Here is a 27017-nt window from a genome sequence, read left to right on the forward strand (position 1 = left end):
AGAAAAAAAGAAAGAAAGAAAAGCTGAGCAAGTAGTCATGGGAGCAAGCCAGTAAGCAACAATTTTCTACTATCTCTGTTTCAGTTCCTCCCTCCAGGTTCTTTCCTTCAGTTCCTGTACTGATCTTCAGGACTGTTGTCTTAAGGTATAAGATAAAATAAACACTTTCCTCCCAGAAGTTGCTTTTAGTCAGTGTTTTAACCCAACAGTAGAAAGTCAATTAGGGCAGCACTCTCCGCTCTTTACCAAACCTGTACGTGTATCTAGGGCTCATACCTTAGCCATCATTTTAATTGTTGCTTTTTCATGTCTACACCATATCCTTTGATGCTTCACAAAAATCTCAAATTTTTTAAATGCTACCTACTTACTGGTGATTCTATATTGCCCGCTCCTATTTCCTTATTTCCTCTTTACATACAAATCCCATTGCCTATTTGATAGTCTTATGCAGATGTTTTATAAAAAATTATAACTAAGAAAAAACAAACATTCGCATCTAAGCCTGTTTCCTCCCTAATCTACCCATTCACTTGCTCAATCTAGTGCAGCTAGCTCCCTATTTCCCAATCTGCAAGGGCCACCTAGAGGCACTGTTCTATTTCCAAAGCACATCCCAAATCCACCCACATCTCTCCATTTCCAAAGCTGCAGCCCCACCCTTCCAATTCACCATAATCTGAAGTATTAATGTTACCTCTTAGCACATCGCCTTTCTCCAAAGTGAATCCACACATGCGCCGGTTTTCATTGTCTGCCCACAGGTGAAAATCACATCGCAGCACTGCTATCGCTACTTACACTTAAAACATAAATCCAAGCTCTTCTCCAAGAATATAAGGCTTTGTTTGATCAATCTTTGCCTCCTCCTGACATCCCTCTATCTCTAGCCATTAATTCTTATTCAACCACACACACACATACACACAAACATACATATGTACAGAGATAATCACATAGACAAAGTCACATACACACAGAATCGCATACAAAAACAGTCACATACACAAACATACACAGAGCGAGAAAAACCTCATACACATACAGTCACACACAGAGAGAATCTCATACAAGCACAGTCACAAACACACACACATACACACATACAGAATCACATACACACAGAGAACCTCATACTCTCACAGTCTCTCTCTCTCTCTCTCTCTCTCTCTCTCTCTCTCTCTCTCTCTCTCTCTCTCTCTCTCTCTCACACACACACACACACACACACACACACACACAGTGTGTGTGAGGGAACAATTACATTTCAGGAGCCTCACTCTTTCTTTACCTTGAATCCACCAAGTTCATTTCCAGTTCAGGGTTTTATTTAGCCACAGTTTCTTCTGCCTAGAATGTTCTTTCTCTTCCAGTTGTCCTGATTTAGGTTAAGTGGAATTATCTCCTCTGAGAAGATTTTCTCTGTCAGACTCTGCCCACACTGTTTGTTTTATCTCCTCTTCAAAGGACTTAACTAAAATTACCTTATTAATTTATTTGTTCACAGACTCTTTCCCCTATCCGAAGCAGGGGATTTGTGTTGATTGCTCCCAGTGGTATCTCCTGAACCTCGAATGTGGTCTGCCCACAATCCTACTCAATATGTGTGCACTGGGTGAACAACTGGATGAATTAGTTGATAAAACCTGACATCCCGGAGCCCTATCTGTGACTCAGAGGCTGGAAGCACAGTGTCACAGATATTTTCCTCTGAGAACCTGCGACCTCCCTGGGAATCTGCTTCCAAAGAACAGGACCTGAGATCATGTCTTTTGGGGTCAGAAAGAGGTGGGTTCTTTTTTTTTTTCTTCTCTTAGAAGAAACTATCAAAAATGTCCTATTCTGAGACAGGTAGATCTCTATCCATTAGTACCTACTCAAACATCACACACACACAAACACACACAATCACATACACACATACATAAACACACACAATCATTCACACAGAGAGACAGAGACAGACAAACACACACACAGACACACAGTGGAGGGGGGGGCGGTTTCAGATTCACATCCAGTTGCAATTCACTGACAGGTGAGACTCAGTTTTTCACAGTAGTTTCTGCTTCTGACTTGGAGATAACAAAACCACAAATTTGTCTCCTTCAGCCATGTCTGTACCAATCACTTTCTCCTACAAAACTACTATCTAAAATACTTTTCCTGCCTATTTTCTACCTGTAAGGAATCAAACCGATTTTGTAAACTTTAGGTTGTATTTGTTTAAGTCCCTGAATATTTGAAAAAAGGTGTTTTTAATATATTTGTTTTTATTCAAGTTCTTATGAACTTTTCCCCCTACTTGCTGTTCTGTAAGACATGATACCTTGGCAGTGTTAGCATATAAGGTTGTTTTGTTCACAAAGAAATAAATCAAGAATATAAAAAAAGACACAATCATAACATACATACAGAGGACCTAGGTCAGTCCCATGAAGGCTCCCTGGTTGTAGGTTCAACCTCTGTGAGCCCCTGTGAACCCAGGTTAGCTGAATCTGAGTTGTTTTGTGGTGTCCTTGAATCCTCTGGCTCCTACAATCCTTCTAGCCCCACCTCTACAGAGTTCCCTAAACTAGGGATTCCTAGCTTGGCTGTGGCTCTGTACATCTGTTTCCATCCGTTGCTGGATGAAGCCAGTCTGATGACAATTGGGCTAGACACCAATCTATCCGTATGGCAGAATATCATATATGTCATTAGGCATCATTACATTGATATTTTTGAGAGCTATGTTTGGTTCTAACCTAGGTCTCTGGGTCTACTGGCTCTCCAGACAGTATCAGGGGTGGGCTCCTTCTCCTGTCCTGGGTCTCTAATTGAACCAATCATTGTAAAGAATTGTTTTATCTATCCTGGGTTTTTTGTTTTGTTTTGTTTTGTTCTTCTATGAAGCTAAGTATTGTTCTTTCAAGGTCTATAAAGGAACTGTGTTGGGATTGCATTGAATCTGTAGATAGCTTTTGGTAAGATGGTCATTTTGATCCATGAGCATGCGGGATTTTTCCATCTTCTGATATCTTCTCCACTTTCTTTTTTCAAAGACTTGAAGTTCTTGTCACACAGGACTTTCACTTGCTTGGTTAGAGTTAAACCAAGATTTTTATATTATCTGTGACCATTGTGAAGGGTGTTGTTTCTCTGATTTCTTTATCTACCCATTTATCATTTGTATATGAAAGGGCTACTGGTTTTTTTTTATTGAACTATATATTTTCCCTACTCCCCTGCCTGATATTTTTTGAGTTAATCTTGTATCCAGCCACATCAATGAAGGAGTTTATCAGCTATGGTAGTTCCCTGGTAGATAGTCCCTGTTTTAAATTTGCTGCTTTTGAAGGGAAAAACCTGGCTGCCTTAAAACAAAGTTTTAATTTTAATTTTCTTTCATGAGTTCTGCCAATGAATTAAAACCTATAACAAGGATTATAAGAGACTCAGAAGGAATTGGTCTCAAATTATCTCTGCCTTAATGTTACTTTAGGCAGTAATTCATGTCACTGTCATTTGGGATAATCAGTAAATAAATAATAACAGTTTTTAATCAATCAATTATTTCAGGAAAAACAAGTAGGAGTAAACTTTGCATGCTGAACTGTGCACACTCTACACACACACACACACACACACACACACACACACACATATATATATATATATATATATATATATATATGTCTATCTGTGAATAGCTATATTTATTCAATCCGTACATCACTTGCCAGTGAGCATCTTCCCAAACACATGCAGGTAATCTGGAGAAGAACATAAGTTTGAAAACAGTATTTCAGAACTGCTAAGCCTGTCCTCCCTACCATATCAGCTATATTAAAATATTAATGCAAGTACATACTTTTCCTTGGTGGAATGGCCATCTGAAAGCTTTCTTAAAATTACTCTTTTCATATTTAGTAAAAAGTTCTTACTTCCATCTTCTCGGTAAGTGTGGATCTTGCATAAGTGACATAGTGAGTCGCCTGAGACGCACCCTTTTGATTCATATTAGCTTTAATATCATCTACGAATTCCAGGAAACTTGGTGTGCTGTTGCAAAGGCAAATGGCATTTCACTTCATCTTTAAACTAATTTAGCCGTGCCTCAGAAACCTCATTCTAACAAGATAAAAGGAAATGACAAATTCAGCAAGGTTCTGTGGCCCTTTCTCCTATATGTATAGAACTTGCCATCACATAGGAAAATTTTCATTCAGTCCTTTGAAGTTAATCTGAGTTCCTCATAACTGAACATCATGGTTTCTGAGAAGGAAACCTTAGTTCCATAATACCTAGCTAAAAATCTGAGCATGTTTATTATATTTTAATGGACAAATAGTTGTATATATTCATGGGATATATTGTTATATTTTAATTCATGTTTACAATGTAGACTAGTCAACATTCCATCACTTCACATGTTTACTATTCATTCATTCATTCATTATTTTTGTGACAGAGTCTCACTGCTGATCTCAGTACATAGCAAAGATTAATGAAGAATCAATCCTCCTACCTCTATTTTCTCTGTGTTGGGAATATAGGCATGTACAGCTGTGACAAACGACTTATTATTTGTTATTAAAAACATATTCAAAATCTATCTTCAGCAATTTTAGGTGCACAAGATGTCACATTTATTATAGTCACCATTCACTGAATAGCTCACTAGAAATCATTTCTATCTAACTATAACAGTTCACTCTGCATTGTAAATCTTCTTCATTTGCAAGGTGGAACTTGTGCGAACAAGCACATTTAGACTTCTTGCATTGTTTTTGCTAAATATTTTAATGCAAAATTGTTCAAGAGCAAGAACCCCAAATCAGCTGTTGATGGGGGTTTCTGTCCCGCCTGATCCCATAGCTGTTCAGTCCCAAAGAAATACACAGATGCCTACATTACTTATAAACTGGTTGGCCTGATAGCTCAGGCTTCTTGTTAACTAACTCTTACATCTTAAATTAGTCCATAATTTTTGTCTGTTAGCCACATAGCTAGGTACCTTATATCAGAGAGGCATTCTCGTCTTGCTTCCTCTTGGTCTGGGTGACGACTACAGACTGAGCCTTTCCTCTATATTTTCTGCCTGGCTACTGATTAATCAGTGTTTTATTAAAACAAGTGACAAATCTTTACAGAGAACAAGACCATTGTCCCACAGTAAACAGCTGCTACTCAATAAATCACACACGTTGCCTAATAACATTGGCATAACTCCTATCCCATGTGAGACACATGACTAGACACCAGGATCACAAGTATATGGTTGCTGCCCCTAAGGTATTTACCCATCTAATAGAAACACATAAGCAAAATGGCATTATAGTGTGTAGTAGCAGATACTATACTAATGATATACTTTGTGTGCAAGGGGGATCTTAGACAGCATCATTTTTGAGGTGGTACTAAAAGTCCGGAATGGATGAATTTGGATCTACTAAACAGAGATAACCATTTTGGATGGCAGTAACAGAGCATGTATGAAAGTATTGGATTTGAAATGTCAAAATCAAGTTAAAAATTTAAAGAATACATAAAAGCTAAAAGAATATGCAGAATTCTCTGAGTATATGTAGTTAAGCATCAGGAACATGTATTGTTTAGATTTTATGAGTTAGTTGGGAGATCAAACTTTTTTGAAAGATGTGGAATGTTGTGGAGTACTTTTATTCACTCCAAGATGTGAGGCATATGGCTCTGTAGGAGAATTCTTACTTAATATGCATGAAGTTTAATCCCCAATATAGAAAAAGAAAATAGTCACCCCAACAGCAATGTGTGTCACATGTTAAGATGGGAAGAGACAGAGTTGATGTGGAGAAATACACGTAAATATATTGAAAAGTGCTAAGAGTTTGGCCATGACCATTGAGGACGAAAGAAAGGACAGATTCAGAAGTAACACTTCATAGTACCTAAGACTGAATGGTATTAGTAGTATGAGAAGGACCTAGAGTATCTCCACACCCTCAGCAATTGTGTTGATGTCACTACTCAACAAATTTAATGACTATGTCACTGAATGGTTTATTTATCTAACATGCAGCAGTAATTGGTGTGGAGGAGGTGTGTGTGTGTGTGTGTGTGTGTGTATGTATGTGTGTGTTGTATATTTGCATGATGCAGACATGTGAGTGTTCACAGTGCACCCATGCAGAGACTAGAGTAAGATATCAGTTATCTTTCTTCCTCTGTTTCTGGGTCTTTCACTTTGGACTAGACTGGCTGGCCAGAGAGTTTGAGGGATGTGCCTATCTTTACTCTGGTTATGAATATCCTATGACTCTTCCGTTTTGTGAATGTCTACTCTTTCCATTAAAATAAAATCAAAAAGCCCTAGATATATCCCCATTTCCCTAACATTCAGTAAAAAGAAAGGTATATGAATAGAGACAGTACAATCAATTCACACTGCTCAATGATGTTACTGTAGTGAACTGGGGAAATGATTCTGTACTATCTTAGGCAAGTAAATGACAAATATCTAGTTAATTAGAAAATCTATTCATTACTCATGCAACAAAATCACAGTGTAAAACATTTTAAAGTTAATAGAAGGTATTTCAGAATCTTAAAGACTATTGGGAACAGGAAACACAAATTGTTGATGTTATGAATGCTTGAAAATGTCACTTCCTTCAGGGCTCTTCTATTAAACTGTATACTAAGTCATTTTTACTATACCAAGGTCTAAGAAGAATGTTGGCAGTGAAGCTAATCAAAATCAGAATGACTTACCCATATCAGAAACTCTAACAGAAATAGATGGATGGATGGATGGATAGATAGATAGATAGATAGATAGATAGATAGATAGATAGATAGATAGATAGATAGATAGAGATAGATAGATGATAGATAGATAGATAGATAGATAGATAGATAGATAGATAGATAGATAGATAGATAGATATAGATGATAGATAGATAGATAGATAGATAGATAGATAGATAGATAGATAGATAGATAGATAGATAGATAGATAGACAAATAGAAAAAAAGGTTCTCATTGGTAAGTTTCTTAACTGACATTTTTATTCCATGTTCTTTTCCCTAAAGTGTTAATTATCATTGATGATCTATATAAAAAACTAAAAACAATTTAAAAGTTATAAATCCATAACCCCAACATTGAGGACATTCCATCCAGGGAAAAGTGAAGAATGCAATTTACAAAGAATGCATGTAGAACAGAAAGAAATAAAACACCATATTTAGAAGAAAATGTTCTGAATGTTTATTGTACCAAAAGAGGTGTTTAGAATACTATGTCTTCATTTTTTGACACAAAATATGCTTTTAAATTTTGTCTAAAAAATATTGAATTGTCCTTGAGTTCTTCATGACAGTCTAAAAAAATATTTCTACATTCCAATATTTTCTACATTTTGTTGTTTATATATAAGTAACATTTGTATACAGATAATATGACAGTAAAAATGAAAAATATGGTATGCTTTTTACCACTTAAAAAAAGAGTAGTATGTAATTATGGAGACAAAAATATACCTGACAAATCTCTTTAAACGAACACTGTGAGGTAAACACTAACTGCTCAAAGTATAGTGCACAGAAAACACCTATAATCATACTGATTATGACACTGTTTTGTATATATGTTAATATTTTTGTATGTTTCAAAGAATCTGCACAGTTTCAGCCTTGATCTGAATCCCAAGTCATTACATACGTTGGCAACTATATTCTAGGAAAAGATCATAAGAAACATGAGAAAGGATAGGAAACTTGATTACTATATACAAGTCCTCACACAGTTTAATGAAGATGACTTTTCTATTAAGGCTAATTTTTAATGACTTTTCTAAAATCTAAGCATAAAGAGTAACACAAAGAGCCTGTCTTTATAAACATTTGGACAAGTAGACACGAACTTGTGCTTACAAACACATATCTACATCTGTTTCTAAGTAGGGCTTCCCAGACTCAACATTTTTGAAAAAGAATAAAAAGAATCATAGAAAAGTATACTACAAGATGATCACATTTTATATAAAATTCACCCTTTCTATAAAATATTTGGTGCCGATAAGTTTGTGCATTATTAAAGACTAAATCCCCCATGGAGTACATAAGATGCTAACAAAATCTTCATCATCTGTTATTCCTATACTTAGGCCTTCATAGTAATCTTCAAATTCACCATATGAAACTTCATCAGACTTGCTGCAGGCCTCTCTTAATGTCTCTAGAAAAGATGATTTGATTTCCTCCTCCGTTGAATGCCCTGCAGGAAGAGGAATAACTGTGAAATATTTTCCCTAAAAGTTCAGCAAAATGACGGATGATAATAAAGGGATACTTATTCATCTTATGAAATAATTTCAATAATTTCAAGTTGTATGCCAAACATTAACCAGAATTCATTTCTCCCACAATCTGCCTCTCTGTTCCTCCTCTTTCTTTCATACATTGATCTATTCTCAAGCTTTTAGTACAGGGAAAAAAAAGTTTTATAATAGTACACTGATTTAAAGATAAAAAGTCACAGAAAAATGGTCAGATAATATCCAAAATTAAAACAAATAAAAGCATGTATTAACAAAGCAAAAATGATGGCAGTAGGTAATTGATAATCTTTAAAATATTATTAAGGCAGAGGGCTGGGAAGATGACTCAGTGATCAAGGATGCTTGCTGCTCTTCCAGTGAACCCAAGCTTGGCCTCCAGCACCCACATTGCATGGCTCACTGTGGCCTGTAACTCCAGCTCTGTGGAATGGGACACCATCATCTAGCCTCAATACGTACGCATACCCACACACACAAATACAAATGCACATACACACATGTAAAAATAAGTTCAAGAAAAATATGTTGCTGTCATTTAAAAACATGCATGACAAATAGGTGATCATTTTATTAAAATGAAAAAAAGTTATGCAAAGATTATACTAGATAATAAAGTAGATTTGCGATTGTTAGTCAAAGCTAAATCTAACCAACATCTAATGTATAAGGAAACATAAATTTTCTAATTAAAACAAGTTTTACTTAAATTTATGCTTCAAATATCAAGAATTGTATAACTTCTTAAAACCTCCCACCTAGGAAATACCCGTCTCCCATTATCCGTGACAGGATTTGTTTACCTTGCTCTAACAGACTAGAAAGAGTTATGAAATTATGAAAGCATCTTTCCTCTAACAAATTACTTAAGAAAGTAAGAAATAGAGTATTTTTTATAACTTAAACTGTGAAGCCAAGCATGCGGGAGGCAGAAACAGAGGGAAGCCATGAGCAAGAGACCATCCTGGTATACGTGGCAAGATCCTGTCTCAGAATAAAGAAGAAGGAGGATGAGGAGAAAGAAGAGGAAAAGAAAGAGGAGTAGGGGGAGAAATAGACAACTTTTATCACAGAAATTGTTATGAATGTGTCATTAGATGCACGTAAATAATTAGAAATTAAAAGTCCACCAATAGAAGAATGTCTGTACACATTGCAATGTGTTTATTATTAAGTGGATAATATGTGGCAAATAAAACTAAGATGTCTCAATGTGGATTTACATGGAAATAGCTCCAAAACACACTGATCAGTCAAAAGCAAATTACAGAACAGTAACTCTAATGCAGCTTTCAAGTCAGAAAAAAAATCTGCAAACTGTTAGCAGATTATGAAAAATCAAAGAGTAAGGGCTGAGAGATATGTTACAGGGCTACAAGGTTTATTCTTTTGAAGACAAAAGAAAATGAAATTAAGGTTGTTTTCGTGGCCAAACACTGTGATAAGGTGTAGTCATAAATCAACTACACAAAAGAGTAAGAACTATAATAGGAAATAAGGACTTAAAATTACTTTAAGAAATTCAGTATGCCCTCCTCCTGTTTTTGAGGCAAAGTCTCAGTACGTGGCCTCATCTGCCCTCAAATTTGCACATCTCTTTCCTCTCACTAAGTGCTGTGTTCAGCCACACTAGGCTGGATATTGACAGATCCATAGGTGCCATTGTGTATGTAATTCCACCCCTAGATCAGACGCAAACCCTCCTCAATCCTCAAGGATGAATAACTGTATCAAAAGATGCAGTAGTTCTACAAGGGAGCCTAACAGAAGTTTTACCAAATCTCTTTTAATCCCCAATTCCTTACCTTCCAAACAAGAAACGAGAGTTCTAGCTTGATTATAACTGTCAAAGAAATCAATAAGTACAGACGAGAGAAGGGAAAATGACTCTAAAATCATTGCCTCAAACAAAATTTGTTTTATTTCCTTCCTGAATCCAGCTGATGCTTTGGATTAGTGTAATTTGAAGAAGGCGCTTTTATTATTAATAAGCACGGTAAAAGCCAAATGTATCTGGCATGTGATAGTTACCTGAAATCACATGTGGATGCTTCCTGGCACAGTAACACTTCCTTATGTCTATCACAGACACAATACCAGTTTTGTTGAAATCCAGTTTCATGAAGGCCTAAAGAAAGACAGGGTTTCTCTTGGTGAAATCGTTAGGTATGAGGAGCAATTGTGCGGCTGCTTGTTTCTGAACTGTAAACAAGACATTTTGAAGGAATTAAACAGGTGCTTGATTAAACGAGGAGGAAGGAGACTAAACCAAAAACTGGGAATCCCTCATTCAAGCATTTCATGTGTTCACTGTTGAGCATCCCGACCTACAGAAAGCAGACGATCCCACTCTCCTGCCGGGAACCAAAGAGTTGGGTCAAAGCCCTTGGCCACTTGCAGCGCCAGGACTCATGAAATTGATAAATGACCAAAACAAAGAGCTAGGAAGTTATATGAAGTTTTGTTTGATTGCTAGTTCAAAAGTGAAGCTACAAACTCAGTATCAAAAGAATCAATGAACAGATGAAACATTTATTTCTCAAAACATAACACTGACTTTCCGATTTCTGGTTCACTTACTGTCTTTCCAACCCAATGCAACTCTACATACTAAAAATACTAAGAGAGAAACAAGATACACAGACTCTCCAGTCTATCCAAAGCGGCAGCCTGTGTTTGCCAGGAGTTAAAACCAGACGCATCCTCATCACTCACAATATTTAATTCACGGCAACCTTGTACCAGCTCTAGATTCAATTGTGCCCCAAATTCCTTTCCTGAATTTTAATACTTAGATGCCCCAGAATAGGACTGTATGAGGAAGTGGGGTTTTTAAGGAAGTAATTAAGAGAAAATAGAATCATTGGGGTAGGCCCCAGTCCAGAATGATTGGTAATCGTTTAACAAAAGACAGCACAATGCACAGGGGAGCAGCCATGAAAAACAGGGGTAACAGCCACAGAGAGGCCTCAGAGGAAGCCAAGCGTGCCCACTCTTATTTGATTTCTATTCTACAAACTACAAGAAAGCAATTTGATAGACCAGTCTGATACTCAAAATTATCACCATGGTATTCAAAGAACAATTAAGTACTAAGTTATAGTATAATTTTTATTTTAAAACTTGGGGATCTGTGTATATGTGATGTATGTATAATGTGTGCATGTATGTGCGTGTGCAACACAAACATGCAGGGGGTCAGTCCTTTTATGGCACCTTGTTTGAGACAGGGTCTCTTTGTTGTTAGGTAATGCATGTCCAGGCTAGTCAACTGTGAGCCTCAAGGGATTTCCTACCTGTGCCTCTCGTCCTGTGGTAAGAGTACTTGGATTACAGACATGTGTTACGACCTCTACATTTGCACGAGAACTGAGGTCCTTCCACTTGCACTAGAGACACTTTACTCAATGATCTATGTCTCCAGCTCCAGGACTTATTCCAACTTAATAATGATCTTTGTTATTTTCCTTTTAACACTTTACATGCATCTCAGAAAAACCAGAGGAACACGTTCAGTCATCATCATAAAGGAAGGCTGAGCTCTGACACCGGAATAGTTGGGATTGCTAAGAATGGAAGCATCAGACGCAATCTCTCTACTAGCTCTGAGGAACAGCCAGCGAGGCTTAGGATTGGACACAGGAATATAGCTGGATAGCTAGTAATGAACAATACTAATCATTTATAAAGACAATTCAATTTAAGATTTTACTTTTCTTTCATCAAATCTTTTCTAGGACATATGATTTTGTTTTATTCTAGGTAGAATTGTACATATATAAGCTTGCTTACTTTAACTCTTACTAAACCCATCTAAAATGATATAATATGTTTTAAATGATGACCCATTAAAGATGCTAAACAATGGACCTAACAGTCTAATAAATGTAATAGTTTGAGGTCAGGTAACAGTTACCTTGCGAACAAATGATTTCCTATATTCATTCATTTCACCAAAAATGGCACGTTTGAATTCTCCATAATCAACCTTGTTCTTGCTGGGGCCATTGCTTTGCAGAATCAGCCAGGAAGACTCAAAATCCTAGAAATGCCCACAGAAAATGCCATCACGTGTTTTAGTTATGAAATTCACAGATCAGAGTTATTTTTTTTAACGTTGTCTATGGCCCTAGACAAGGTAACCTACTTAGGAAAAAAATTCAAAAAGTTACAGATAAACCCAGTAAATCAACTGTGGAAAGAATTCTGGGGTGAATACTTAAGCGAGGTTCAGGGCCTGTTCTGAATGACTGATAACTCACAGTATATGCTTTTGAAAAGTATGTTATTTGAGGGCAAAGAACTACTGAGGATTGAACCTAGGACCTCTTGCATACCATAAATCACTGGTCTACATTCTTAAGAATCTTATCATAATTTTTTGCTGATAAATAATAGCATATATTAGTAGCCTAACATGATATCTCAATGTACATATGCACTGCAGAAAGAACAAGTCAGGCTAAATATTATCTCTGACATTGCAGATATTTAGTATTTTTTGTAAGAATATTTAAAATCAGTTTTAGCTATCTTTACATATACAGTACATTATTCGTGATATTATTCACCATGCTGTGCAATAGACAAAACTCATCCTCTTATTAAAATGCTAATTCATGTCATCTGGTCAACCTCTTTCTTTCTCTCTATACACTGCACTCCCCACCATTCACCTTTCAGTGTCTTTTCATATAAAGTGCAATGGTTGCTGTGTACTTGGTTTTTGAATCATTTTGGTCTCCATTTTTAACTTATATCTGTGGCAATTTGAAAGCCTATTCAGGTTCTGAAATGCTGAGACTATTCATGGAGTTTCATCTGGTCTTGGGAGCATAGAAGGTTTGAATGACTTCCAAAGTATTCCCCAATTTCCACTAAATAGCATAATTCTAACTAAACACATTGTCAGTTTGTTCACTGCCATTCCCAAGTGCTTCTCTGACAAAAGTGTTACTTAATACATCCTTCTATTCCGTGATCCTGGCAACAAAAGAAATTATAGCATTCCTTTCCTGAACCTCAGATATGTTCTCAATGTTTTTAACAAACTTTAAATGAGAGTGTTACTAAAACACTCACCTTGGCAAATAAATACTCAAAAATTATTCTCTTCCACTTCCTAGCGTTTTCAAATAAGACGGTAATTAGAAAACTAAGGTTCTAATTACCCCATCCCCCCAGCAGCCAATTATCTGCACAGTTTTTACATGTAAAAATGTCTCATACATTACCAAGAAAATATGTGTATGTGCGGTTGAGTTAAAACTGAGTCTAAGTTTAACTTTTACAAATCATGAATACAATGGGCAGGAGACAAATGTGTTCACTTAACTCAAAGAATTGCAGACTTAAAGGGACCTCTAAAGGCTCAGAAAAAAATGTCTTCAAGAATTAAGAGGTGTAGACTGAGACAATGGGGATGTTCTATCGGGAACTCACCAAGGCCAGCTGGCCTGGGTCTGAAAAAGCATGGGATAAATCTGGACTAGCTGAACATAGCGAACAATGAGGAATACTGAGAACTCAGGAACAATCGCAGTGGGTTTTTGATCCTACTGCACGTACTGGCTTTGGGGGAGCCTAGGCAGTTTGGATGCTCACCTTTGGAGACCTGGATAGAGGTGGGCGGTCCTTGGGCTTCCCACAGGTCAGGGAACCCTGATTGCTCTTTGAGCAGATGAGGGAGGGTGACTTGATCGGGGGAGGGGGAGGGAAATGGGAGGCGGTTGAGGGGAGGAGGCAGAAATCCTTAATAAATAAATAATAAAAAAAAGAAAAAGAAAGAAAAAAATAATAAAAAAAATAAAAGTGCCTAAAGTAAAAGAAATATTAAGGCAATTTTAACAAAAGAATTCTAATAATTCAAATAAGGGCCTTTTTTTTGATAAGGAACTCAGGAAATAATGGCCAAGTCTTTAGGAAAATGATGGTTTCAAGTAGAAATTGCAAGATAAAACTGTGATAGGTTTTTTTGGGGGGCTTTAAGCTAAGATAACTTTTATCCAAATGGAAAATTATGAGATAGAAATAAAACTTTAAAAACTAAAAAAAAAAAAAGAATTAAGAGGTGTATCTTAAGTGACAAAAAATGCATATAACTAAGTCTACACAATGTTCAGAATGGAAGCTAATCCAGATGGACTTTTAACTTCACTGGGAGTATTTCTATATAAACTTGGTTCATTGTGGAGCATATCACTTTTTATTTAAAATCAGAGAGAATGGCTCTTTCTTTTCACAAACAGGTTCTATATACTTCTACAGTGAGACCCAGCCTCACCTCCTTCTGCATGTACCTATGACTGCACAAGCACCATGGACTCGAACCCTCTGGGGAACTAAGAGCCTTCAATTTAAATGCTTTCTTTCATAAATTGCCTTGATCATGGATTTTTGTCACAGCCACTAGAAAAGCAACTAAGACAGAAGTCTCGGGTCACTACAGTATTATTCACAAGTTATAAATATTTCATAAACATTTACAGAAACATCGAAGTAATACAGTACTTTCCCATATACACAGGGCCAGATTATCTGGACACAAGTCCTCTATCAGTTATAGATTACTTGTTTGTTTAACAAAAATATACCACAGATTTCTAACTTTTTATCATTGTTTTATTTTTCTGCCTATGAATGTAAGTTGTGAAGGTGAATGGCCCCTGAGTTGTTATCACTAGACAGGCAGCAAGATTTAATGTCTTCATCACAACCAACTAAAAGACAATTATGTCACAACACTGACATACAGTATCACACTGACACAGAATTTTATACTTGATAAAGCGAATCCCCATGTAATTTTTTATTTGCACTCCCATGCCTCCCTAAATATGGCTATTGTCTCAGAACTGCTCAGGCAAAGCCTTCAGTGAAAGTCAAAACACTTATGTAAGATTACACAACTAAGTGGCTCTCTTTTCTGGATAGTTACATGGAGTAAATACAGAAGACTTTTTGGGAATTTAAATTTTTGTGCTTTATATTAACAAAGATACATTATGGTGAGCTGTATTTCTCATCATTAATAAATATTGTATATGCTGGGGCCATGACACAGTCGGCAGAGCGCTTACATAATTACAGAAATATAGAACATGTGGCAAGATCATTTTTAGCAAAAGAGAAAAATGCAAGAGAATCTTGTATATGAAATGCTTGATCTGAATCACTCATAAACTTGTAACATACAAGCAAAATTTCCCAGTACAGAACACAAGGCGTTCACGTACCACATTTAATTTCTCCCACTCTTCTATCTACTTGCTCAAGCTATAAATGATTGGTTCCATGCTTGCTATGCTAGGTTCAGTTCAAGGTCCTAAAGAAAGATCAGGAGCAGGAGTCACCCTGGTCCCCATCTGGATGGGATGTGCCATTTTACTTACAGGCAGCTACAAAGAGCCGTGAAGAAAACAAAATGGAAGTTGCTATAGAATGGATTGGAGATCAGGTGGCAGATCTCTTCTGTAAAGGAAACCATGGCCTAAATGATGAGGAAAAAAAATTCTAGCACACACATATCTAGTGCAAGATTGTTCACATCAGAATGAGGAGTGTGTAGGAAGTGGGCCCCTGCAGCTTGGGGCAGAGCCACAGTTCATGCCTGGAACATACTTCTCCTTTCTACGAAATGATCATTGTCTGAGCCATGCTCACTCTTCATGAAGATCTGCTCTTGGCTCTCTTCTTGTCTGAGCCATGCTCACCCTTCATGAAGATCTGCTTTTGGCTCTCTTCTCTATCCCATCCATCCATTCATTCCTCATTATTCAAAGCCCAACCTGGAAGCATCCTCCTCCGGGGGTCTTGCCTTGGTCTTTCCCTCTCCTTCCTGCTGGCTTGGCTTGGAACTGAGTACCACCTGCGTTCCCAAAGCATCCTCTATTTGATGTACCTATTATTAATCATTTTCCTCATTTAAAGGTTACGAGAGTGGAGAGTATGTCATCTCAGAGGTTAGCACATGCCTGGCTGTTAAACACTTCACAAACAATAAGGGACAAAAAGTCAAAATTCTTAAAAAAAAAAATCAGTGGGAGTTGTGTTAACATTGATGGCAAAGCATTAAAAAGGAAACAAATGAGCTATTGGAATTTTATTAGAAAAGTGAAAACAGCCGTGCAAGAATGCACCCACAATAGAAAGTAATGTAAGGTACATACCTGTTCAGATACTTCTAAGTGGAAGGTTTTCAGAGCTTGCTGAAATTCTGCCTTTTCTAAAAGCCCACTGCCTTCCTTGTCCAAGTGTTGAAAGTGTTTTCCCAATCCAGTCAAAATCCGGACACCTCTCTTATGTAGCTGTTCCTTTAGTTTATCTGTTTAATAAATGGAGACGTGGAAACTATTGCTTCTGTGCACAAAGCTATCAAAATGCAGTTGTTTCTCGTTTAATAAAGCAAGTTAATAATAATGAAAATAAGGATCTTTGATATTCAATGAAAACTTTAAATTGGACTGAAAAGGGACTTTGGAAAGAAGAATGTTTTATTAAAGACAATGCCAGTACAACTATAGGTTCATAATCTGCCAAGACGACAGCACCACCATGTGGTGAAACTGTTACATTTTACATACAGATAAAATTGTCTTTACTCAGAATAATCTAAATGTTACAAATGAAATTCTAGTTTCTCTTGTTTAGACCCCTTTATCTAACTGCCCCATATCCTCACTGTCTTTCTTATTTCTTTATTTACACCAACTGAATTACAAAATTGATGCCAGGCAAATCACACACACATGCACATACAACATGCGCAGACATACACACGCACACCCCCGCACACATACACACATGCACACATGTGTGACATATACACACACATGCGCGCACACACGCACAAGTGCATATGCACACATACACGCACACAAATGTACACACACGCACACATACATACATGCACGCGCACATACATACATGCATGCGCACACATACTCACATGCATGCACACATGCACGCACACACACCCATGTGCACACACAACAGCTCAGAAATTTTTAAGTAGTTTGAAAGTTTCAAACTGGATCATGATGTGCATCTAGGTTTTGGAGTACTAGGCTGTCCACACATATTCACAATAACCATTCTTTTCCCAGAAATTCTTAGAGGTTACATGTTCTGGCTCCTAAATTCTCCATGTAGCACGGCTATTTCATTTGATGCCATCTGTATCCTATTACAATGAATACACTAGAAAAAAAGAAAAGAAAAAGTGTTTCTTGCCTCAGTAGTGACAAAAATTGTTTCTGTATGACAGAGCAGTCGGGGAAGAAATGGTGAAGGAAGAGCTGCAAAGAATCGACACTAAGTTGCATGTCTACTGGACAGCAAGATCTGTTCACAGACATCAGAACCCATTCTATAGATCATGACCTGGAGACATACAGTCAGGCACTGAACCAAGAGTCCCTTCAGGATGCCATCTGAGGCATAAAACTGGCATATAGTGGTTCATGCCCGTAATCCAAGAGCTCTGGAGTGGAGGTGAGAGGATTGCCATGAGTTCCGGGCCAGCCCGGTCTGCAGTGAATAAGTGAGTACCAATTTACCACCTAAGCTACAGTGTGAGCCTATATGTATGTGTGTGTGTGTGTCTGTGTTTCTGTGTGTGTCTATACATATATGTATAGTATTTCATACTTTATTTAGCTTATGATTAAAACCATAGTATCTAATATTTCTAAAATTACTGTTATAATACACATGCTTTTTATTTAGTATCGTTAATACAGAAAAGTCATGAAAATATTTTAATAGCTATTTTATTAGTCATATGTTTGCATGTCAAGATATATTTTATTAACTATTTACAATTTTTTTTGTCTGTGTGTGGGTACATGCACACATGCTTATGGATGATCACAGAGACCAAAAGAGGGCATGAGATCTCCCAGAGATGGAGCTACAGAAGGTTGTGAGCTACTCAGTGTGGGTGTTGTGAACTAAACTAAGGTCCTCTAGAGTAGCAACAAGGTCTTCTCTTTGCTTAATCATCTGCCTAGCCCCATAAAAAAATATTATATATTACATATAATGAAAAGATATACTTTTTTAGAATATATATACTTTCTAAGAAACAAGAATTATAAATTAAAGTCTATAAAACGTGGAAGTAATAAAAATGCTGTTTGAACTGATAACACAGAAACTAGTTGAGAGTTATAAACAGTATTTGAGAGTGGAGAAGAACACAGCATACCCTGGATGGCCAGCAGCACCTGCCGGTCCTGTGCCTCCTGGCTGGCCGTGTCTTCCTCGTGTTCCACAGAGGCAGTTCTGCAATGAGAACGGACGCTCTAAGCCGTGTTTCCCCACTCCTAAGATGCTCTCAGCAGACCTGGAGGAGTACAAGCTAGAGGAAATCCCACCTCTGCCCACTGCTATTGGTTTTATGGAGAATTAAATCCAGAGCTATGAAAGGGCCACAATCTCTGAAGACATTAGCGTTTACAACTGCTTTAACGTTTTCAAATACTTAACTGTAACTTCATTTTAAAAGCAGTTGTAGCTTGCAAAGTATAAACTGTAAAAACACTTTTATAGGCATGAAGTACAATAATAAGTGACAAATATTCTTACAACTAGACTGTAGACTGTGTTCTCTTATATATACATCAATTATTACCATTTTGATTATATGTAGGGTCAAGAAAACATTCAACAAGAAGAGTGTGTATTTCTATTACTTAAAATAACCCTTGATGTCATTGTTCGTTCGTAGCATTTTTTCACTATCTAGTCAATCAATTAATAGCATCACCATAGGGGCCATAGCTTTTCAGTGATCAAAGGCATCACACCAACCATGCAGGAAATAAGTTTTAATGTTAGTCTGACACCCTGTCTTTGAAAGCACAACTTTGATAGCATTTAGTAAAATAGCAAAAACAAATGAACAAATTATGCATACTATAAATAAAACAATTTTAATTTTACTGGTCATAACTGTTTCCAAACATGGAAGTGAATTTGATTATAATACAGAACATAAAGTAGATATATGCAGCTATTATTTGTAGATATAAACCTTAACTTTAGTAGGAGTGTTTTGTGATGGGAACACAAACTATAGTGATTTCACTTATTTTCAAAATGACAAATGCATTTGACTTACTTCAGAGAACTCAAAGCTATCTGATCAATATTTGTAATTCGAAGTCTAAATAATGTATTTTCTTTTATGCTCTTTGGAAGGCTGGGATGATCACAGCTCAAAAATGTCAAAGTTGCACCCTGAGGAAATGAACAAACAGATTTTTTAAAGCTAGAAGGCATCCAAAGTTAAAATACAACTCATTCTGATTGAAGGGATTTAATTTTTTATTATAATTGCCTTTGGATATTCTATTAGTGACCAAAATATAGTAGATTTGAAGAATAGTTAAGGACTACATGGTTCCAGCTAATACTATAGAAACATGAGCCAATTAAAAATAACCTAAAACAGTATACTTACTCCTATATAATAATCCACCTGAATAAAGGAGAATTCATATATTAAATAAGAACCACAGAAAATAATTACGTGAACTCCACTGAATGTGTGGCCATCCCTGTGGTGGTTAGTTCTGGCAACATAACATAACGCATAGTTGTTGCAAATTAGATTGGTACAATAAACAACCAGGCCAGCTCAAGAATATTTTAATGGTTATAAGGGGAAACTCACGCTATAAGAGTGGGAGGTCTGACTTTCCATCTCTCTGGTGGGAGCCGCACAGAGAGAGAAAGAGAGAGAGAGAGAGAGAGAGAGAGAGAGAGAGAGAGAGAGAGAGAGAGAGAGAGAGAGAGAACACCTGGGTCCTCATAGTTTTTCTTCCTGGGATCCAGGTAGCCACACCTTAACTAGATGTGATTGGTAGACAGAGCTTCCCATCACATAGTCATCTGGGTAAGGAGTCTCAAAGCAAGACTACCTTAGGCTGAACAATGAGCACGGATGGCAGGGGAAACTATCTTGTTAACATTGAGTTGGGAAGACCCATCCACTGTGGGTGTTATCATTCCCTAGACAGGGAATCCAGGATGTCTAGGACTGGAGAAAGCAAGCTGAGCAAATCACACTTGCCTTGCCAGTGCATTGCTCTCTGCGCCTGGCTGTGGACGTGACAGGACAGATTGCTTCAATTCCCTGCCACCTGTGATTTTCCTGTGATGATGACTGTAAACTGGAATTGTGAGCCAAGTAAACCTTCTCTCCCTTCTGTTGCTTTTATCATGGTATTTCATCACAGCTACAGCCAGGGGAAAAAACATAAGACAATCCCCAAGCCAGACCTCTTGGTTCACAGAAAGATGCTGTGTAGAATAGGGAACTCTGGGGGAGCAGAGAAAAATGTAGAGCTCAATAAAAATCAATTAAAAAAAAAGAACAGGGAACTCTGGTAGACTGATTGTACTCTTTCGCTTGGTCTTTGAATGATAGACATTACAAAACCAACTTTTAACCTGATTAGAGCATCAAAGTTTCAATGACAAAATTCCTACCAAAAATTCTTAACCCAAACAACAGAATTACTGTAACAATTTCAGAATTGCTCTCCTATACCTGTGACCAATGTAAGAGCAAATACAAACTCAATAAAAGAGGTTTCATTCTTCCTACGAAGAAAAATAAGAAAAAAAAAGGATAAAGGGGCTGTTTTCTTTTCCTCCTTCTTGGAAGAGTTCCTTTAGAAAATTAATAATTGCCATAGACACTTTCTTCTCCATTTGAGGTACATATAACTTCTTATAATATTATGCTTACGATTATGATTGGGATTTGTCTGGGAGGCAGAACCTTCTTGGGAAACAACCATTCGCCATTCACACAAATGTCTCTGCTCGCGAAAATAAACTGGACCCGCACCCCCGCTCCACACCAGAGCGATGCACATAGCCCGACACAAGGCGCGAAGTGCCAGCACACACTCAAACTTACAGTATAGAAATCGCCGAGCCGGTATTGCTTTCCTTTTCTGCGTCCACACTGATGACTATAAATGTCTTTCTTAATGAAAGGAAGCACATTTGTTCTAGAAGTTAAACAACAACAGCGGCAACAAAATGAAGGCATCCAGTTCCTCTTGGAAAGCAGTTCTCTAGGGTTCTTAACAGTGTTTCAAAGCCTACCTGTTCTTCCCGAACTTTCGATATTCATACACGGTTAGGGACTGGTCGTGGGTAAAGAAAAACCCGATCAGTTCTCTGCAGGCATCGCGTCCATTTCTAGCAAAACGATGTCAATGATTTTAAAATACGGTGATTTTAAAATTAAATATGAAACTAAGAACATTCATCTCAAGCAGCAATTACTTAAGTCTCTTGAATGTGTGGCAGTGAGTACGGGTCACACGGGTTTGTGGGAAACACACCACAGTTTGTGGAAAGCCCCGACTGAGATAGGTTTGGATCTGTCTATTATGAAAAGATGTAAGCTGAACAGCGGGAGAGTCCGGCTCTGTCACAACGCAGGTTGCTAAGCTACAGAGACTTAAGATAAAACGTTAAGCTTGCAAAATTTACAAGACTGAGGTAAAAAAAATTTAAAACGCCATCTTCTTTGTCATTGGCTCTATCAGCAATCTGTTAACTAAAACTAAATTAACCATCGGACATAAAAATTAACTTTTAAATGATTTAGAATCATCTATTCATAATACCCTTATTAATCCAATCTTTTCAAAAGTCTTACTTTTAAATATTCTTACTTAAAATATATATCTCACAGTGTCCTCTTTTATATAACAATAAAGCTATGGCTTAAATTTTTATAACCCCAAAATTCACATATTTCAGTATTAGTATAAATTTATCTAATCTTGACATTTCTATGAAAGAAGAGAATATATTATTATAAGTTAAAAAAATGATAAAGTGGCAGTTACCTTGATAAGACCCTCCCATCAAATTCTACTTTCTGAGAAAGGTCATTCTCTGTTAATGTGGAGGTGGTTCTTATCCTGCCAAAATACATGGTGTAAGTCATTGTTTTAGAGCAATCGCAATTGATACAAACGTCAAGTGCACAAAAGGGTCGTGGCAAGATTCTGAAAGGGCATAGATTAAAAATGAAAATGAAAATTCAGAGTATGAATATATAAAGACACAGAAGACATTGCGCCTGAGCTACGCCACTGTCTTCTCCTTCATTTCCTTTCCTTTGCTATTACACCCTTACTACATAGTCTGTGCTAGCCTGGCATGTGCTGGGGCTACAGACCTGAGCCTGCCCACCAGCTCAGAACCCATTTCTAACCCTGTTCTTGTGCCTTCCTCCCAGCATCTTGCTGGGTTTCTTACCACCTGCAATTGTGACCAACAAAAGCAGCCTTAACCTCACGTGAAAGATTCTTGTCCTTGTGAGATGGGAGGATGGGTAGAATTCCCTGCCTGTGAACTGTAAGGGAAGTAAGATGGCAGAATCTACAGCCCAGAGCTGTAGCACCATGAGCCGTATGACCAAAACAACATAGGCCTACTTCCAAGTCACTACGTTACTACACAGGAGGGCAAATGCTGACACCCTGAGCCCGAGCATTCAAACTGTCTGTAACAGCTGATTCTATTCCTCTCCAGGCGGTGGTGGCGCACGCCTTTAATCCCAGCACTTGGGATGCAGAGGCAGGCGGATCTCTGTGAGTTCGAGACCAGCCTGGTCTACAAGAGCTAGTTCCAGGACAGGCTCCAAAACCACAGAGAAACCCTGTCTCGAAAAACCAAAAAAAAAAAAAATGGTGAGAAAGAGTGCTGGATGAATGAACCAAGCTCAGGCTTTAAGGTCTATCAACTGTATGTCTTCATTCTCTACATTGCTGTAGAGAATTGCTGACCTTCTAAAGATTCCTAGCCCTAAAAGTCTTTAAAATATGAAGCAAAACTAGAATGGACGCCCTTGGACACCCTATACTTATGTCCTTTACCTTAAGGGATAAGAGTCAATGATAGCTAGGTGGGGGTGGCGCACACCTTTAGTCCCAGCACTCAGGGAGGCAGAGGCAGGTGATTTGCTGTGAGTTCAAGGCCAGCCTGGTCTCCTAAGTGAGTTCCAGACAGCCAGAGATACACAGAGAAACCCTGTCTCAAAAAAGGAAGAAGGAAGGGAGGGAGGGAGGGAGGGAGGGAGGGAGGGAGGGAGGGAGGGAGGGAGGGGAGGAAGGAAAGTTAATGATGTACCATTACTGTTCATCTAGCTCTATGAAAACTGCAGGAATAATGAAATAGCAACGGTATAATAGTAAGAATGCAGACAGCAGTCACTGGAAACAGTTCAAGCTTTGGCCCTCTAACACCTCTAACACCCAAAGAATAGAAGCCGGAGCTAGGAAACAAAAGTCTACTAACTCAAAGAGAGATTGGGAACGCAGGGAGGAGCCCTGAAGGCTGCAGCATCTCAATTCAGTGTAACCCACTGGAACTAATGAAGTCATCGAGCATTTGCTACGTTCCTGGAATGACTTCAAATGCTGGCAAAAGAGCAGCAGCAGCAGGACTGGCTGCCATTTATTGAGGACTTTGTAGACACTAGTCACCATCAAATCGCTTTAATATCCAGTGGCTTATTTAATGCTTGCAATAAAATTTAAAAATAAAATTGTGTGGTAAGTGCTACTATCCCTATTTAATAAACCTATTTATCGTGGAAGACAGGATAGGTCATTGCTTACATGACAGATTTGGAAACAACCTTGCTCTTATCATTACAATTTATGATTTCTTAGTCATGAGCAAAGGTGAGAGAGGTGAGGTAATTGCAACAAGGAGCCTGGAGTCATCGCAAAAGGATATAAGCAAATACATATTTATATTATGAAATGCAGAGTGCCACATTAGGTTTGAGGTGCCCACTAAATAGCACACATGCTTCCTTATGTAAGTTCTGAATCCGTTCAAAAAGAAGAATTAAGCACATTGAACGCTAGCTAAAGATAACTGTTTGACAACGTTGGTGGAAAGCATGGTTCAGGTATGCAGCAATAACAGGCTAAATGCTTGGCCCTAGAATTACACAGGCTAGCTGCTGCTTTTTCCTGGTGAAAAACCTATAAAGTGAGGCACAACAATGGAATGTGTGCATCTGCAGGAGACTGTCCCCAGAGAAAAGGGGACACTCCTCCTCCTCCTCTTCTTCTTCCTCCTCCTTCTTCTCTTCTTCCTCCTCCTCTTCCTCCTTCTCTGGTGAAAACAAAAGATTAGGAAGCCATGGATCTGAAAATCCTAATCAACAACCCCCATGGGATTTTTCTGAACCGGATTGCCTTTAAACGAGCTGTGTGTATTTGGTGTGAAGCAATACTTGGACAGGTGCAAGGAAACAGATGTGACAAAGTGTACCAACAATCTAAGAATAGGTTGGAAAATTGGTCAAACTCCACATGAGGACATCTGGATGAACAATGCACACGTGAAAATTAATGAGCATCATTAGTCTCCAATACGATGCAAAATAAAATCACCAATATGTATTCAGTATGAGAAAGACAATGGAAAAGACAGGCAACATCAAGGGCTGGCCAAAACGGACAGCAATTAGACCACTCACCCTGCCTCCGGCTCCGGGGTTACTATTTGCCAGTGTCATGTAGAGCTGAACGTGGGCATACTAAATGGTCCATAAAGGCAAAGTATTCACTCAGCATAAGGGAGTGTTCGTTTTTACCAGGAGGCATGCACAAGCAAGTTCTCAGCGGTATAATTTATGAATCACTAGGCATGTTAAGGTCTGTAAGTCATACGTTGTGATATATTCACATAATGGAATGATGGATAGAATGAGAAAAACAACTATAAATGACAGCATGGATGACATTCCTAAAGATAATATTGGGGAAAAGGCATCAGACATACTTCATTGAGAATCTTTATAAAACATCATTATATCGATGATGATGATGATGGTGATGATGATGATGACAACAGTAAAGGAGAAGAGGAAAGACAGACAAACAGATAGTATTGCCGGGGGTGGGGACTAGATCCTGGGCTAGAGAGGTGGCTCAGCTGTTAAGAACCTGAGCTGCTCTTACAGGGGATCCAAGTCTGAATCCCTGCTCCCACGCCGGATCTCTCATAACTGTGTGTTATGAGCACCAAAGGGATCCAATCTCTCTGCCTCCCCCAGGAACTGGCACCAGAGTAAACATACTCAGACAGAGATATGCATATCCACATAATAAAATTTAAAAAACTTTAAACCGTGGAGACCAAATTTTCTGATTTCTCTTTTTTTAATTTTAATCGATAGGGTTAGGACATAGTAGGAACAGGACACAGCAGTGAAGTGGAGAAGAATGAGACAGGGCAGTGGTACTGATGGGGGTATTGTTCATGCTTAGTGTCTCCATGTGGGAGTGGGACACATGAATATTGATCTGTTTGTCATGGTTCCTATATCATAATTTCAAATGTGTACACTGTTTGAAATTATGCCTCGTTGCAATTTACTTTAAAAGGAAACCACTTAAATATACAGTAGATATATTAAATATACAGTATGCATATTAGATATACAGTAGATAAGTGATGATTCACCCCCTCAAGATAGCATAGCCTAACACTCAGAACATGTGGAAATGTTAGCCATACATAATGAAAGAAACTTGGAATGTGATACTAAGTTGAAGATCCTACCATAGGGAGATTATCTGTGTTATTCAGGCAGGTTCAATACAGCCATCTGTGTGTGTGTGTGTGTGTGTGTGTGTGTGTGTGTGTGTGTGTGTGTGTTGCATGTGATAAAGTTTTATCTACAATGGAGTGTCAAAGTGGTGTGGTATCATAAGTTCTGACTTTGAAGATGGAAGAAGGGGCCATGAGTCCAAGAATAAAGAAAACCTCAGAAGCTGTGAAAGACATGACTAAGTCAGCTCCTTGTTTTTAGACTTTGTATCTCTAGAAGTATATGAATAAATTTTATTGTCTTAAAATACTGTTCACAGCAATGCATTGTTCATAGGAATGTGTTCCTGTGACAACAGGAATCTAGCACATTATCCCTCAAATATTTGAACGTATAAACAATAAGCTAAGAATGAGACAAAATGGTAAGGCAAACATTTATAGCAGTCTGAAAAGATAGAAGAGCTATTGTGTACAATAGATTTCCTATCAAATATGAGGCTGAATGTCAATTGTCAGCAAAGTCATTAAGTTCAGTGGGCTATGCCAAAGAACTGGAAAAATTCCCATTAATGGCCACAGTTAGGATCTAGTAAGACCCCTAGACTATGTGTCAAAGGCATGGTTAACCTCCTAGGGATCTAGAATGAAATGAACTAGTTAACAGGCAGGGCATGTCTGGAATGATGGTCCTTTGTATATTACATAAGTCTGATTTAGCCAGGGTATCATCCCAGGCAGAGGTGTCTAAATTACTATATTGCTCATTTTCACGTATATATTATCCTGAAAAATTGTGACTTTCCTTCTAAACTATAAATGTAGAAACTTGGAATGCAAGGACAGAAGGTAGAATAAAAATTTTAAGGAGATGGCACTGAGATCTGAAGTCTCAAAACTTTTACTGCTCTTTATATGGTTTCAAAAACAGGGACGTGTACAGAAATTTATTTTAACAATGCATCGTTAAACTTTGCTTACTTCGTTTCATGCAGAGTTCGTCTCCTAACTCGAAGTGGTGCCCTCTCTGAGTCTGGAGGGACATGAGAACTCTCTTGTTCCTCAGTGTTTAAACCTTGTTCTGGATCACTGATGACAGCCCTAGG

The 27017-nt window shown here is 37.8% G+C and overlaps 1 protein-coding gene across 3 annotated transcripts in view; it reads right to left on the bottom strand.

The window, feature by feature from the left end:
• Positions 1-7214: 7214 nt before the first annotated feature.
• Positions 7215-27017, bottom strand: part of Caps2 (calcyphosine 2) — a 36058-nt gene continuing 16255 nt past the window's right edge. For 2 of the 3 annotated variants that reach the window (XM_075954204.1, XM_075954203.1), the window contains exons 9-18: positions 26893-27012; positions 22182-22256; positions 21427-21522; positions 21236-21329; positions 19427-19545; positions 18512-18588; positions 16473-16627; positions 12221-12346; positions 10336-10432; positions 7215-8243 (exon numbers count right to left, since the gene is read on the bottom strand). In XM_075954204.1, the coding sequence (XP_075810319.1) occupies positions 8068-8243; positions 10336-10432; positions 12221-12346; positions 16473-16627; positions 18512-18588; positions 19427-19545; positions 21236-21329; positions 21427-21522; positions 22182-22256; positions 26893-27012 (1135 nt within the window). In that variant the 3' untranslated portion in view covers positions 7215-8067. The remainder of the gene's footprint in view (positions 8244-10335; positions 10433-12220; positions 12347-16472; positions 16628-18511; positions 18589-19426; positions 19546-21235; positions 21330-21426; positions 21523-22181; positions 22257-26892; positions 27013-27017) is intronic. The other variant, XM_075954205.1, reaches the window with a different exon arrangement.

Source organism: Microtus pennsylvanicus, chromosome 20 (assembly GCF_037038515.1).
Source record: "Microtus pennsylvanicus isolate mMicPen1 chromosome 20, mMicPen1.hap1, whole genome shotgun sequence".
Taxonomy (NCBI): Eukaryota; Metazoa; Chordata; class Mammalia; order Rodentia; family Cricetidae; genus Microtus; species Microtus pennsylvanicus.